At 39.5% G+C, this 16,745-nt stretch overlaps 1 protein-coding gene across 1 annotated transcript; it reads left to right on the forward strand.

Moving 5' to 3' along the window:
- Positions 1-4,820: 4,820 nt before the first annotated feature.
- Positions 4,821-10,952, forward strand: TTC32 (tetratricopeptide repeat domain 32). The gene is made up of 3 exons (XM_081314230.1): positions 4,821-5,016; positions 8,283-8,449; positions 10,567-10,952. The coding sequence occupies exons 1-3, from the start codon at positions 4,880-4,882 to the stop codon at positions 10,692-10,694; spliced, it is 432 nt and encodes a 143-aa protein (XP_081170356.1). The 5' UTR covers positions 4,821-4,879; the 3' UTR covers positions 10,695-10,952.
- The last annotated feature ends 5,793 nt before the right edge of the window (positions 10,953-16,745 follow it).

A 16,745-nucleotide genomic window follows, 5' to 3' on the forward strand; every position in this document is an offset into this window, starting at 1 on the left:
GCACGCATGTACCTTTACCTTTACCTACCTCACAGAGTTGTTCTGGGAAAATTAGGAGGTGAGAGCATTTTGTTTAGGACCTTATGTTGTACAAAAATGAAGGCTAGTAATAAAGAAAAATCATTGTGTAATATTAGGAATTTTAAACAAAATCTTGTTGACAAGAGGGTAAAGGAAATGTCAGACATATTTGTAGAAAAACATATCACTGATGCTTAGTGATGGATCTATAAGCCCAGAAAAACATGAACTGCCACTTCTGTTATTTTCTATAGTTCTGAAGTCCAAGAATAAGGATGTACTGGCCCATACTGACACACTGAGCAAAACATCTTTACTGCTTAGAAGTTTACTAAGACGAAGTAATGGACATCAAAACAGGGTTTTCTCAATTCTTATAAAAATGGAAAATTGAATTCATTAACAAATACAGTTTGGTAAGACTTGGTTAGTCTTGGTATACATGATTTCAGAGTTTAAAAAAAGCTGCTTCCTTTGACAAAATCTCTGATTTTATCTACATCAGGGGTGTCAAACTCAATTTCATTGAGGGCCGCATCAGCATTGCGGTTGCCCTCAGGGGGCCGGGTGGGTGTGGCCAGGGTGGGCGTGGCCTACTGGGTGGGTGTGGCTAGAGTGCGTATGGCCTACTGGGTGGGCGTGGCCAGCTCTACATCGTTCGCATCAAGGGTGCCTATGGGGGCCTGGGCAGGAGTGGGACAGATCTGAGGGTCTCTGGCAGAAGGAGGGTCTCTGGGCCAGGGTCAAGGCAGTGGGGGCCGTTCCCTCACTGTTTCCAGGATGGCTTCACGGGCCGCATGAAACCACATCACGGGCCGGATCTGGCCCCCGGGCCTTGTGTTTGACATGTCTGATCTACATTATATATCAAATACAATCATTTCCAAAGTTGTCATGGCATGCTATGAAATAATATATTTTGGGGATAATAACAATTAAAAATAGAATTCAAACTCTTATATGCAATTCCTGTATCATCTATCTGAGTCTTTGACATACAGGTAGTCCTTGACTTAACATTCATTTAGTGACCGTTGAAAGTTAGTGGCACTGAAAAAAGTGACTTATGACCGTTTTTCACATGACCTATGCAGCACCCCATGGTCACGTGATCAAAATTTGGATGCTTGGCAACTGGTTCATATTTATGACAGTTGCTGTGTCCCAAGATCAAGGGATCCCCTTTTGCAACCTTCTCACAAGCAAAGTCAATAGGCAAGCCAGATTCACTTAACAACCATGTTACTAATTTAACAACTGCAGTGATTCACTTAACAACTATGTCAAGAAAGGCATAAAATGGGGAAAATTTACTTAACAACTCTCTCACTTAGCAACAATAATTTTGAGCTCCATTGTAATTTGAGGAATTCCTGTATATATGATATTACATAGCCCCAGGTTTTGTCCATAACGCAACAAGATCGCTTCAATACAATTGTTTTCAGTACTTAAGCACAAATATTGGACCAATGGTTCTTGGGAACCTATGCTCAGCAGCTAATAATGTTTGATTTATTTTCCAGACCCAGGACAGCACATAAGAGAAGAATTTGTGTTTTTTTTCACAAAATAACAGTCGCCCTGGGTTTCCACATATCTTTGTATAAGCAATGCTGGCTTAACAGTGGTAATTAGGACTGGCTAGAACAGGGGTCTTCAAACTTGGCCCTTTTATGACCTGTGGACTTCTACTCCCAGAATTCCTCAGCCAGCGTGCCTGGCTGAGGAATTCTGGGAGTTGAAGTCCACAAGTCATAAAAGGGCCAAGTTTGAAGACCCCTGGGCTAGAATGTCACTAAGTGTCACTGTCACGTGCTGATTTCTGACAGCAGTTGCAGCAACCCAGTAACCATTGTTAGGGGAATCCTGTGAAGTGTCTCATGGTCATGATTGTCATTTGTGACCTGCTGGCTTTCCCACTGACTCTGCTTGTTAGAAGTCAGTAATGAAGATCACAAATGGTTTTCATGTGTCTTATGAGATACAGTGCAAAAGCAGTCAGGTTGCCAAACGCGTAAATGGTACATTGAGGTACTGTAATGCAGTACAGGTAGTCCTTGACTTACAGTAATTCGTTTAATGATCATTCAAAGTTACAACAGCATTGAAAATGTGACTTATGACCATTTTTCAGTTACGTCTTTGCAGTATCCCCATGATCATATGATCAAAATTCAGATGCTTGGCAACTGGTTCATATTTATGACCACTGCTGTGTCTCAAGCTCATGTGATCACCTTTTATGATCTGACAAGCAAAGTCAATGGGGAAGCCAGATTCATTTAACAACTTTACTAACTTAACTGCAGTGATTCACTTAACAACTGTGGCAAGAAAGGTAAAATGGGGCAAAACTCACTTAACAAATGTCTTAAGAACATAATTTTTTAACAAATTGTCTTAAGTTGAAGACTACCTATATAAAGTAATTTCATTTTTTATTGTTAGCTGCCAAAAAAATCTGCAAGGCTGTGTCCAGGAAGTCACCAGGAATTGAATTACTCAAGAAAAACTCTGTGTCTGTGTCCCTATGTATAATTCAGAAATCATGGAATATTGAAATTAGTGCTTTTTGTACTAATATAAAAACGTTCTTTACATTTTATCCATTATTTGATTTTATGTCACATACACTGCTTTATAATTAACTCAAGGTAGTGAACATACATAATACAGGTAGTCCTCAACTTACGACAATTGAGCCCAAAATTTCTGTTGCTGAGACATTTGTTAAATAGGTTTTGCCCGATTTTATGAACTTTGTTAAGTGAATCACTGCAGTTAAGTTAATAACCCGGTTGTTAAGTGAATTTGGCTTCCCCATTGACTTTGCTTATCAGAAAGTAGCAAAAGGTGATCAGATGACCTTGGGACACTGCAACGGTCATAAATATAAACCAATGCCAAGTGTCCAAATTTTGATCCCCTGATCAAGGGTATAACCTTTATTGTTATTTTTTTTACTGTGGGCACAACGGCACACATCAAAAATGAAATTTAGTTGCCCGCTCTCCAAGTGAAACACATACATGACATACACCTAAACATACTATATACAACATTTTTTTTTAAAATTCCATTTATATCCCGCCCTTCTCCGAAGACTCAGGGCGGCTTACAAGCTTAGCAGTAGCCTTCATTCTATGTATATGCCTGCTTATTAGGGCTTTCACACACCCCCAAGCGGCATTATTACAAAGTCAGCTTAATTGCCCCCAACAATCTGGGTCCTCATTTTACCTACCTCGGAAGGATGGAAGGCTGAGTCAACCTTGAGCCTGGTGGGATGTGAACCTGCACTAATTGCAGGCAGCTGGTGTTACTTAAGGAGGCATTAGCCCACTGCTCCACCAAGGCTCTATAACATATGTATAGACCCACACCCCTACATACACATAAATATTAAATACTGTCCCATCTTGAATATATAATGGAAAGAGGAAGCTTGAGAAGTTCACAAGGTTAAATGCTGTATGGAGTGAACCTATGGCTGAATCTGGATGTTCTGCTGCGGATACCACGAAGCCTCCTCCCAGAAGGTAGCAAGGAAAACAGGTCACATAGAGGATGTGTAGTGTCCCAGATAATCTTACGGTATGCTGCAAAAGTCGTAACTCTTGAAAAACTCGTCACTTTTGAGTGCTGTTGTAACTTTGAACGGCCATTAAACCAACTGTTGTAAGTTGAGGACTACCTGTACACCTTGCTCCTCCTATTCTCCCCACAACAAGCCTGTGAAGTGGGTTAGGCTGAGAGACTGGTCTGAAATCACCCAGCCAGCTTTCCTACTTAAGTCAGTCTTCTGGTCCCCAGGTCAGCACCTTAATGATTGAATCAAATATTTTAATTTAATAATTTTAATAATGAATTATTCTTTTATTATACTTTCAATGGAAACACCCTTTTAACAACAGCCGGCTGAAGCTTTTTTTTGTTTTTGTTTACATAGTATCAACGCAAATAAAACAACGGATTTTTGCACGTTACAACATACGTTTGTAAACTGGGGGGGGGGTTAAGCATCTTGCGTGGACATGGTATCCATCACAAGCAGGATGATTAACCCTTTCCTGGCAAACCAGAGTCATTCCCAATTTCTTTTCAGGAACACGGGTGGCAGTCAAGAGCTTTTGGACTCAATCTTTGAAAAAGCCGCTAACCTTTCTCCAACTTAGGCATACCACAAGTCACACTTCATCTGCAAAGTGACTAGAATGAAGGCCTCCAATCATACTAATTTTTTTAAAAAATCTATTCACATAGCCAGGGGTAGGCAACCTTGGTTCTTATTATGACTCATGGACTTCAACTCCCAGAAGGCTCAGGAATTCTGGGAGTTGAAGTCCACGAGTCATAAAAAAGCCGAAGTTGCCTACCCCTCTGTCCTTTTCCTCCTCAAATCACGGCAGTCCGTTCTCGGTTCGGTTTTCCTCCACGCACAAATAACCCAGATGGAGTTTCAGTTGCTGCTCTCAAGCCGCCTCGTGCCTGGCCGGAGGCAGCCGCCTTTCCCAGCTTCCAGCCCGACCTGGCTCGTCTGAAAACCTCCGAGGACCTTTCCTCTGAATAAATCTATCAACCGGAGCTTGCGGGCGTCACGTGTCGTCCTTACGGTTATTAGGCAGGGCTGCCCAAGCCAGTAGGAGGGAGGCTCCGATGTCTCTATGACTCGTGGACTTCAACTCCCAGAATTCCTCAGCCAGGCACGCTGTCTGAGGATTTCTGGGAGTTGAAGTCCACGAGTCATAAAAGGGCCAAGTTTGAAGACTCCCTGCTCTAAAGTCTCGCTTTGGACGGAAGCGGAGGCGCAGGACGGGCAGCTGAGGAGCTTCCCGGTCGTCGTCTAGGAAGAAGCATGGCTGGAGATGCGAGGATCGAAACCGCCGCGGACTTGCTAGCGGCAGCCCACGAGCACTTCCAAGGGCTGCGGCACGAGAGGGCGGAGGAGCTCTACAGCCAATACGTTCAGCACTGCGCGTGCTCCGACACGAGGTGACTCAGTGCAGGGGATACGACGCGGATCCCAATCTGAAAGAGCGGCGAATATCTGTAGCTCGGGTGTAGGATGCGGGGTGGGGGTGGGTGGGTGGGAAGGCTCGTTCTCCGAGCTTGTGGGTTCGTTTCCGGAACGTTTCGTTACCAGGCTAGGTAAAATCTTCAGCGGAGTTTACGGCGCCTTAAATTTTTTTAATTTTTTTTATTTTATTTTAATTCCATTTATATCCCGCCCTTCTCCGAAGACTCAGGGCGGCTTACAAACTTAGCAGTAGCCTTCATTCTATGTATATGCCTGCTTATTAGGGCTTTCACACACACCCCAAGCGGCATTATTACAAAGTCGGCTTAATTGCCCCCAACAATCTGGGTCCTCATTTTACCTACCTGGGAAGGATGGAAGGCTGAGTCAACCTTGAGCCTGGTGGGATGCGAACCTGCACTAATTGCAGGCAGCTGGTGTTACTGTGTTATTCGGCTGAAGATGTTACCTAGCCTGGTTAGAAACGTTTCGGGAACCAATCTACAAGTTCCGGAGAACGAACCTTCGCCCTCCTTCCAGTCTTGAGCTCATCGTGGCGGTGGAGTTCTTGCCGAGTTGCTTTGAGCTCCATTGCTTGTCGGAGTGATTGGTCGATTATATGCCCTCGAGGCGTTCTCGACTCCCAGCGACCACACAGATAGATCTTCTCCAGGGCGATCCCTCATTGCCTGACCTGTTCTTTCGGGTCTGCCAAAGGTGCGCTCGGCGTTGAGTGCAATAATTGAGTCCATCCAGCTTGTCGGCTGGTTCCTCTTCTTCACTTTCCTTCCATCATTCCCGTCACTGGAGCCTTTTCCAGAGAGCTGGGTCTGAAGCAGGATGATGGGAGCCCTGGTCCTTTTGCCAGAATGGCAGGGGTTTTTATAAAACAGCTGAGAAAGCGAAACAGCAATATATTAAAAGATGAAGATGTATGAGTTTCTGTATTCTGAAAGGGGAATCCTCATAAGTGGAGATGGATAGAGATTTGGGGGGGTGGGGGAGAACCAAACAGCAACCAGGTGCTCAGTGTAATGTTTTACAACAGGTGTGTCCAATCCTTGGGCTGCTTGTGGCCTTGGCCAGCTAGTAACTTGGTCCCACAAGATTCTAAACTTTTAACATTAAGTGATTTTATATTATGAAACTATATTACATGTTTTATATGCAGCCCAAGACAATTCCTCTTCACTCAGTGTGGCCCAAGCAAGCCAAAAGGTTGGACATCCATGCTTTACAGCATTTTACCAACCTCTGTCCCCCAGGCCTCCCCATGGCCCCCTCGCTGCCTGAAGAATTGTAGAAGGCTAGCCTGTGAGTGTAGGTTATCCCAAACGAGGAATCCTGTGGTAGTACAGTATCTTTTCAGAGTAACAAAATGTTCTTTCTTGAATAATAATAATAATAATATAATATAATAATATAATAATAATAATAATAATAATAATAATAATAATAATAATAATATAAAGTTGGAAGGGACCTTGGAGGTCATCTTGCCCAACCCCCTGCTCAGGCAGTAAACCCTATACCATTTCGGACAAATGGCTGTCCATCTCTTCTTAAAAGCTTCCAGTGTTGGAGCATTCACAGCTTCTGGAGGCAGGTTGTTCCACTGGTCAGTTGTTCTGTCAGGAAATTTCTCCTTAGTTCTAGGTTGCTTCTCTCCTTGATTAGTTTCCATCCATTGCTTCTTGTCCTGCCTTTGGGCGCTTTGGAGAATAGCTTGAGTCCCTCCTCTTTGTGGTGCTAACTTTAATTCCAATTGCAATAGCACTTAGACTTATATACCCCCTGATAGTACTTTACAGTTTTCTCTAAGCAGTTTATACAGTCAGCATATTGCCCCAACCATCTGGGTCCTCATGTTACCAACGTGGGAAGGATGGAAGGCTGAGTCAACCTTGAGCCGGTGAGAATCGAACTGCTGGCAGTCAGCAGAGTTAGCCTACAATACTGTATTCTAACGACTGCGCTATTACTTTCATGCAAAGATTTTTGGTAGGATAAAGAGTAGTGGTAATGTGATGACTGTATTGTGCTATATGCGGCATGCTAATGTTAGGGACAATATCTCTTTTACCGGTCTACTATAGACAGCGTCCTCTCGTATGGTATTGTGGTTTGGTATGCTGGTCTGACAGCCACGGATAGGAAAGTATTACAGAGGGTGGTGAGCACAGCACAAGACATTGTGGGCTGTTCCCTGACACCACTGGATGACATCGCCAGGGCTCGCTGCCTTGGAAGAGTGAGGAAAATTCTCAGGGACAACTCACACCCTGGTCAGTACCTCTTTACTCTCTTACCATCGGGTAGGAGATACAGGAGTATAGCCAGCCGTACCAACAGGCTGAAGAACAGCTTTTATCCATGGGCTGTCAGGCTTTTGAATGGGAAATAATTTTATAAACTTTATGCATAATTGACTTGCGAGGCCGGTGCGTTGTGCAATTAGCTCACATGGTGTAATAAGATGGAGGGTTTGTGTCACTGTAAGTTGGGGGTGGGGGCACGAAGGGAGGCTCAGTCAATCTCTGTATACATGGTTGTGCTTTGACAGTAAAGGTTCATTCATGACTACCTGCACTTTTTGGCTAGAATGCCATGCACACAACCAAAGCTCAGTTTTATCCCAAGCATGCTCATATTATTCTGTACAACCTAGGATTTCGAATTTAGAGGCCACTTTGCAAACCCAAATCCTACTAAGTTGCGTGAATTGTACTTAGCCGTCCCTGAGAAATTATTTGATTTTATCTCAAGGAGCATTCCATATTATACTATGCTTATTATGGTAATGAAAAAAATGTAAATGAGAAGATTACAGGTAGTCATTGACTTAAGATCACAATTGAACCCAAAATTTCTGTTGCTAAGCAAGACAACTGTTAAGTGATTTTTGCTTCATTTTATGATCTTTCTTGCCACAATTAAGTCAATCACTGCAGTTGCTAAGTTAGTAAATTAAGTGAAGCAGGCTTCCCCATAGGCTTTGCTTGTCAGATGGTCGCAAAAGATGATCATGTGACCCTGGGACACTGCAGCTGTCATAAATATGTGCCAGTTCCAAGTGTCCAGGTTTTGATCACCTGACTGTGGGGATGCTGCAATGGTCATGTGAAAAACAGTTAAGTCATTTTTTTTCCAGTTCTGTAGTAACTGTACAGTCACTAAACAAATGGTTGTACTGTAGGTCAAGGACTACCAGTATAATAATCTTTTTTCTTTTTCCTTTAAGCAAACATCTTCACCATGATCTGGCAACAGCACTTAACAACAGAGGACAAATTAAATATTTCAGAGTTGAATTCTATGAAGCTATGGATGATTATACGTCAGCTATACAAGCACAACCAGATTTTGAAATCCCTTATTATAACAGAGGATTAATATTGTACAGGCTAGGTATGTACATAACCTTTTCTTTGATATTTATAATCATTATAGTTGTTTTGTAATTGCTTTGACTATTTTCTCTTTAATAGAGCTTTGTAAATGTATTCCTTTCAGAAAACCTATTTCTTTCTCTTTTTTTTGAGAGAGAGAGAAGAGAGAGAGAGAGAGAGAGAGAGAGAGAGAGAGAGAGAGAGAGAGAGAGAGAGAGAGATATCCGTATTAAGATTACTGGGAAGTTCTTGAGAAATTGTATAAGTGTTTTATTTACTATATATATATTAAAACATTTTATGTTTATGCTTCCCACAAAATATCTCAAGTTTGCAATAGACATAAAAATAACAAAACCTTTTAAGTTAAAACCATTAACAAAAACGTGTACATTAAAAGTCGATGGAAAGGCCTACATTCATCATCATCATCATCATCATAAAGTTGGAAGGGACCTTGGAGGTCATCTAGTCCAACCCCCTGCTCAGGCAGGAAACCCTATACCATTTCAGACAAATGGCTGTCCAGTCTCTTCTTAAAAACTTCCAGTGTTGGAGCATTCACAGCTTCTGGAGGCAGGTTGTTCCACTGGTCAGTTGTTCTAACTGTCAGGAAGTTTCTCCTTAGTTCTAGGTTGCTTCTCTCCTTGATTAGTTTCCATCCGTTGCTTCTTGTCCTGCTTTCAGGTACTTTGGAGAATAGCTTGACTCCCTCCTCTTTGTGGCAGCCCCTGAGATATTGGAACACTGCTATCATGAAAAGGCCTAGGTGAAAATACAGGTTTCCAGGAGTGCCTAATTACTAGGATAGGGAGAGCAACCTTTCAAAAGAAGGAAGTTCATCTGTGCATAGTCCATGATGATAATTTGCAAATAGTGATACTCAGTGCTTTTTTTGTAAAAGAAAAAGGTGCGGGAACTCACACGTCATACAACCCACCTTGCGTACCCTACAAGGTTCCCTTCAAAAAAGGTGCCGGAATACTGTTGTTGGTATTCCCTAGATGATTTTAATCATAGTATAGGTTAATAACACTGAACGTGATCTATAGTACTATAGATATCCATTGTCTTCAAGCTTAATGTTTGACTTGTGTGAATGCACATTGATACTGACCAACTCCTGTTCTATGAATGTACATTCAGAGTATTGAGTAATGAATCTTGTTGCTATTACCTGTCCTTTCTTTAAGTATCAGAGTCCCACAGAATATAGTACAGTAAGTAGCAAAACTTGCCATAGCATCATAAAAAAGAGAGGATGTGCCCCCTTATTTTCGAGATGCTTTTTTTGAAATATATAAATTTAATGTAAACATAAAAGCCCAAGATCTAAAACAATGTTTGCAAATTAAATATTTATTCCTCTGATGAGTGATTATAGCAATAAATTTAAAAATAAATGGGTAGAAATTTCCTAATGGAAAGATTTAATACTATTATACTGCAATCATGATTAACATTATCTACTTCCTTTTCTTTCATAAGTACAATATTTTATAGAAATTGCATTGTTGGGTTATTAGCCTAATCCTAAAATTCTTATTTCATATTCATTCCATGGAATCGCCTTAGATTTTAGAGGTGCTAGAGGAACTGTTGTTTGGAAAACAAGTTCATGATGAGCAAAGAAATTGTTTAGTTGTTTGTATTACAGGAAAGTTGCATACAAGTTAGTGAGCAGTTAAATATTGCTTTGGAAATAAAAAATACTACTATGTTAGAAAAATAAAAGATGTCTATAAGAATTTTTATGTTTATTCTTTGACTTGCACATATAAAACCTCTTCCAAGCATGCACAGTCATGAAGAGATTAAGATAATAATCTATGTTAAAAGAAATGTGAAATATAGATTTCACAATTCTTTTAAGTGTTAGAAAAGCATACACACCTTTGTGCTTTGCTCTTTCAATAATCTGATCCACTTTTCAGGAAAACTGCTGGAGGCCGAAAAATTAGGACTTACCGGTAGTTCATTGCTATGTTTAATCAGAAATTGTGCTCTGCTCAATTGGGCCTACTTCTTAGTAAATCTAAAATGTGTTAGCCTGAATAATGTAATAATACAGTTTGTTTTACTCTTTTTATGTATAAAATAACGTAAAACCATCCCTTGTTTCCCTTTCATATGCAGGATTCTTTGATGAGGCCTTGAAGGATTTCAGGAAGGTGTTAGAGCTAAATCCCAAATTTGAAGATGCTTCTTTGAGTTTAAGGCAGACTCTCCTTGACAAAGAAAGCAAGTTAAGAAGAGGTTATTGAAGTCCAGTGTGTAGACAAAACAGGTTGTGAGATTGGAATATTTGGTAAAGATGTAAATTTCCTGGGGTGAGGGGTAAGGATGTTAACCTCAGTTTTGAATAGATCAATTTCCATGCAAAGTAATCCTCAAGATGTCAAACATTTGGCATGACTACTTACAGCACTTGTATTAAAGCTGATTTTAATTACATGAAGATTTATTCTGTAGTTTGGTGCTTTGTATATTGGCATGTTATATAAAACAAATTTCCTTGATAACCAGCTACTTCCTCATTAGAATATTACACTCCATTAATAAGCAATATCAAAGATATGAATTAGTGCAGAACTTCTACATGTTAACATTGGTTATTCCCCATAATACCTAATCATATTGATTGGTTTCAAAAATATATCATTTTTATAAGCAATTAGATTTGTATGTAATATATTAAGCTTTCTGCTCTCACAGCATTATGGACTGGTGTTCTCACTGTATTCTCATTATTGAAATTAGGCTGAGAGATGATGGATTATGTAATATGTGCACACTCAACTCTAAATGTGAGATCTTATCATATCTGGTGTGATGAAATAAATTTGTGTAACCTCAATAGTTCAATGAAAAATTAAACTTTTTTTGAAAGGCACATACTTGTGAAAACCTTGTAGTAGCAGATTTTAAATCTCATATATGACCAACTTAAAAAATTGTATCTTCTGTTTTTAATTCATGAAGCTTTTATTATTAGGAAGTTAGCATGAAACATATTTTAACAATCCCAAGTAAAGCTGGCCATGGTAAGTAGAATTCCATGGTTATACCTGTAGGAAAGAAAAAAATATATAGTTTATTATAGATGCCAGTGCTTGTAAGGTAAACAAATGGATGCCCTACACCAGGGGTGTCAAACTCACAAATGTCAGATGACATGTCGTGACATATTGCAACTTTTTTTCCATTGCCAACAATGGGGTGGGTATGGTTTTGCTGTGACACATCCGGCCTGTGGGCCGGCAGTTTGACATCTGTGCCCTACACTTTTGTCCTTGTGCAAGATCTATTCTCCCAAACTCAGTGATTAACGTATAGCTATTGTTGTTATTAGTTGCAAAGTCGTGTCCAACCCATCGCGACCCCATGGACAACGTTCCTCCAGGCCTCCCTGTCCTCTACCATCTTCTGGAGTCCATTTAGGCTCACGCCTACTGCTTCAGTGACTCCATCCAGCCACTGTCTCTGTCGTCCCTTTCTTCTGTTGTCCTCAACCTTTCCCAGCATTAGGCTCTTCTCCAGTGAGTCCTTCCTTCTCATTAGGTGGCCAAAGTATTTGAGTTTCCACTTCAGGATCTGGCCTTCTAAAGAGCAGTCAGGGTTGATCTCCTCTAGGACTGATCAGTTTGATCGTCTTGCAGTCCAAGGGACTTGCAGGAGTCTTCTCCAGCACCATATAGATTGCTTAATCAACAGTTTGCAACTCTTAACTCAGACTTCTGTTTCAAGGTAAGTACTGACGTTCAAATGTTGCTTGTAAGCCACTGGCTTAAAAACTTTGCTAGAGCTAGCAATCGTTTTAAAGGAAGCTGTAAGCAAGATATCCCCTACCTCCCCATTTCCTTAGGGGACTTTCTTGGGTAGTAGTAAGAACGGGCTGAGAAGTACAAGGCTAACTGAGCAGTAATCTGGGGATGTGCTACCACATCAAGTAAGAGCTGCACAGAATGCCAAATCATTTGCAGGAGTGGCCTTTGATTAGGTTACTCCCTGATACAGTATTTCAGTTTTCTGATACTGCAAACTAAAGTATGGGATACCAACAGTATTACAATTTCATGCTATCCTTCTGTGAAGTTTACTCCTTTGTTTGCTAAGGATTTGAGTAGATCTTTAAGTTGTCAATGAATGAATCCTTTGGCTGAATATTATTTTAATAAATAGTGGCTTGTTCTTGTATTAAAAGGGATTTATTTACATCACTGTCTTTGTGTGGGAACTTATTAAAGCATTTCCTAATCTAAAATCATATTATTGCATTGTTTCATATAAAAATAAACAATAATTGAGAAGTTGTATTTGTAGAGGAGAAAGTTGAAGACTATTTTTATGCACTCTACTAATTTCCTCCCTGACACTATTCTGTGGATTCTATTAAACATGTATTTAATAAACTTGAAACTTCCAACAGTTATTTTTTTTTAAAAAAAACTATAGAAAACAATTATACATTATACAGTGTGAAACATATTTTAACACTCCCAATACACATACACCTATTACATATTACTATAAGAAAATGATACTGGGAAATGCAAAAATTATATAATAGCAGTTTTTTACAAACAAAACATTGGGGGGGGGGTTTTAGGACCAAGGGAGTTATGCTAAATTTATCAACAGGTTAGATTACTAATTTTATATAACTTATTGCTTGATGAAATTGTTGCCTTATAAAAGCAAGGAAGACACCTGACTCTGATGATTTTTTTAGTGCATTGGTGTAAAAAGTACCCTGGTTTTTTATCTCTTGCTTTACTAGAAGTACATTATAAAACTGTTTCAGATAAATCCTTTCCTTTTGATTAGTTTAATTTAGTCTACTTTTAATGGGGCAATATTGCACTTATTCCTGAAGAGGATAAGGATTCCTAATTATTTTACCTATTTCTTTGATAAATGTGGAAGCTATGATTTTAAAAATTACATTGGTCATAGACTGCAGGATGTTCTTCCATCTAAGAATCCTGAGTTTTTTGACAATATCTGATTTTTAATTGATGTTATTGCTCAAACTCAGATAGAATGTATCAATTTTCATTTCTTGGGACATAGGGAAAGACCGTGATATGGTTTCTTGAAAGTTTTTGAGGTGGGATTGTAACATATTTTGGATTCCCTTGAAACTATTAATTTTGTACTGAATTTATTCAGCCCCTAAATCATGGTTTATTATTGATGGCATGCCTCTTCTCAGGAATAACATTGCTGTTATGTGTTGAACTAAGAATACGGTACTTAAATGCATCTATGATCACTGCAATGTTATTCTACACAATTACATCAGTGATGACAGTCTAGTCCAGCAGTCTTGATTCCACTAGCATTCACTTCAGTTTTTATAATCATTTTCAGCCCCCAAACCTACCTTATTTCTTGTGATGTCCAGTTCTTTAAATTGCTCAGGCTGAAGGAGAAAGACTGGTCCAGCTACTACATAACCATGATGGTTAGGGTAAATTTCAGAATGCTGATCTAAAGCATTGTAAGAAGTATTGGTTAAGTATCCATTGAATAAACAGGTAGCAAGTAGGAACTTGCAGTATACAATGAACTCGCAATGTATTAGTAACCACTCTATTAATGGAGTGGTTTTCATTGTGAAAACTTACCAATTATTGTTCCAGGAGGGCATAGTTTACAGGGAAGTCCGCTACTAGGCACATGGAGGCAAGTGCCAATATTTGCTGTGCAGTGCAGATATATCTAAATAGGGATTAAAAAGATATATAAGGAACAGAACCTTTATTAGAAGTCCTATAAGATTATGTGAATAAAATTTAGCAAGGATCTGGACAGACTCGAACACTGGGCACTATCTAACAAAATGAAATTCAATTGTGAAAAAAGTAAGGTTCTGCATTTAGGCAGGAAAAATCAAATGCACAGGTATAGTATAGGTGGTTCCTTGCTCAATAGTAGTAACTGTGAGAGGGATCTCGGAGTCCTAGTGGACAATCACTTAAATATGAGCCAGCTGTGTGCTGCAGCTACCAAAAAAGCCAACACAGTGCTAGGCTGCATTAACAGAGGAATAGAATCAAAATCACGTGAAGTACTAATAACACTTTACAATGCCTTGGTAAGGCCACACCTGGAATACTGCATCCAGTTTTGGTCACCACGATGTAAAAAAGATGTCGAGACTCTAGAAAGAGTACAGAGAAGAGCAACAAAGATGATTAGGGGACTGGAGGCTAAAACATATAGGGAACGGTTGCTGGAATTGGGTATGTGTAGTTTAATGAAGAGAAGGGTGAGGGGTGACATGATAGCAGTGTTCCAATATCTCAGGGGCCGCCACAAAGAAGAGGGAGCCAAGCTATTCTCCAAAGCACCTGAAGGCAGGACAAGAAGCAATGGATGGAAACTAGTCAAGGAGAGAAGCAACCTAGAACTAAGGAGAAACTTCCTGACAGTTAGAACAACTAACCAGTGGAACAACCTGCCTCCAGAAGTGGTGAATGCTCCAACACTGGAAGTTTTTAAGAAGAGACTGGACAGCCATTTGTCTGAAATGGTATAGGGTTTCCTGCCTTAGCAGGGGGTTGGACTAGATGACCTCCAAGGTCCCTTCCAACTTCTTCTTCTTCTTCTTCTTCTTCTTCTTCTTCTTCTTCTTCTTCTTCTTCTTCTTCTTCTTCTTCTTCTTCTTCTTCTTCTTCTTCTTCTTCTTCTTCTTCTTCTTCTTCTTCTTCTTATTATTATTATTATTATTATTATTATTATTATTATTATTATTATTATTATTAAGCTGAACTCCAATTGTTCTTATATTCTATGTAACTGATTCATGAAGAAATACCTTCAAGAAGAAAAGTTAGAATAGCTTGGATTTTAAACTCACTTTCCAATAAATATTTAGAGTAGCAATATATGAAATGCCAGCATTTTACCACTTAAAAGCAAAAGAGGTGGTGACATCCTTGAGCACATAGATGATCAGAGAAAGATATTGTACTTAGAAATTTGCACATGGTGTTAAACTAGGACTTTGTACTTGGCTTCGCTGTATGAATCTGTAGTGATCTTTTTTTAAAAAAATTGATCTAATTTCATTTTCACTATTTTAACTGAACATTAGTAATTTATTTGCACTATACATAATCATTTTCACTTGTTTTTAACGTTTAAGATTGCTTAGTGTCTATAAATGGAAGCAGTTTGATTTCCATAGATATTTAACACAATGACCACTGCAAACTGATTCATGTGATTTGGTCCGTGTTTTATTATTATTATTTTAATCCCATTTATATCCCGCCCTTCTCCGAAGACTCAGGGCAGCTTACAATTTAAGCACAAACCAATGTGCTTAGCAATAGCCTTCATTCTATGTATATGCCTGCTTATTAGGGCTTTTGGCCCTCCCCCAAGCGGCATTATTACAAAGTCAGCTTATTGCCCCCAACAATCTGGGTCCTCATTTTACCTACCTCGGAAGGATGGAAGGCTGAGTCAACCTTGAGCCTGGTGGGATGCGAACCTGCACTAATTGCAGGCAGCTGGTGTTACTTAAGGAGGCATTAGCCCACTTAGCCGATAACCAGGGGCAAACTTTTGCTACTGACACCTGTGCGATGTCTGATTGTGCACTTATGTCCTTAAATCTCTGTGCAACCCAAGATCAAATCTGCCTAAGATCATGCTGCTGCCAGTTTAACGGAATACCAAAACTAGATATCTGCTTCAGAACTCTTGATAACCAATTATTTTTGTTACTTGAAATAATCTGATCCATTAGTGCTAGCTTAGGTAACCTCCCTTCTTCCATCTCGAATATTCTTAGCCAATAAAACAAATGGTCTGACAATTAATGTAGAGAAATCAAAGGTAATGAAATTTAGCAGGCAACAAAAGATGAGGAGATGGGTTTTAAATGGCAGAAGAATAGAACAAGTTCAGTCATTTACCTATTTAGGGTTAGTATTCCAGACAAATGGTAAATGGGTTAGATCAGTAATACCTCTGTCAGAGGAAGAGTCAGATTCTGTATCCTCACTCTTTTGAAGTGATTGGGATATTTTATTCGATTGCTTGCAGTTACCGGAGAAAAGATCACAGATCCATGGCTTTTGGTTTCACATCTATTTGGTAGGATGAGAAAATCCCCGTTGTTAGACTATAGATTTAACCAAAATAATTACAGATAATTCTGGAGTGTTACTTGCCCATTCGCAATAAAGTTCCAGTGAGGAATGCTGTTGATTTCTTCAGATTGTGTCATCCAGCAGTTTTCCAAAAATAGCTCAACATTAGGAGCTTCGTCTTTTAATTCTACTTCAAAAAATAGAGGT

Source organism: Vipera berus, assembly GCF_964194415.1.
Source record: "Vipera berus genome assembly, chromosome: 1".
Classification (NCBI taxonomy): Eukaryota; Metazoa; Chordata; class Lepidosauria; order Squamata; family Viperidae; genus Vipera; species Vipera berus.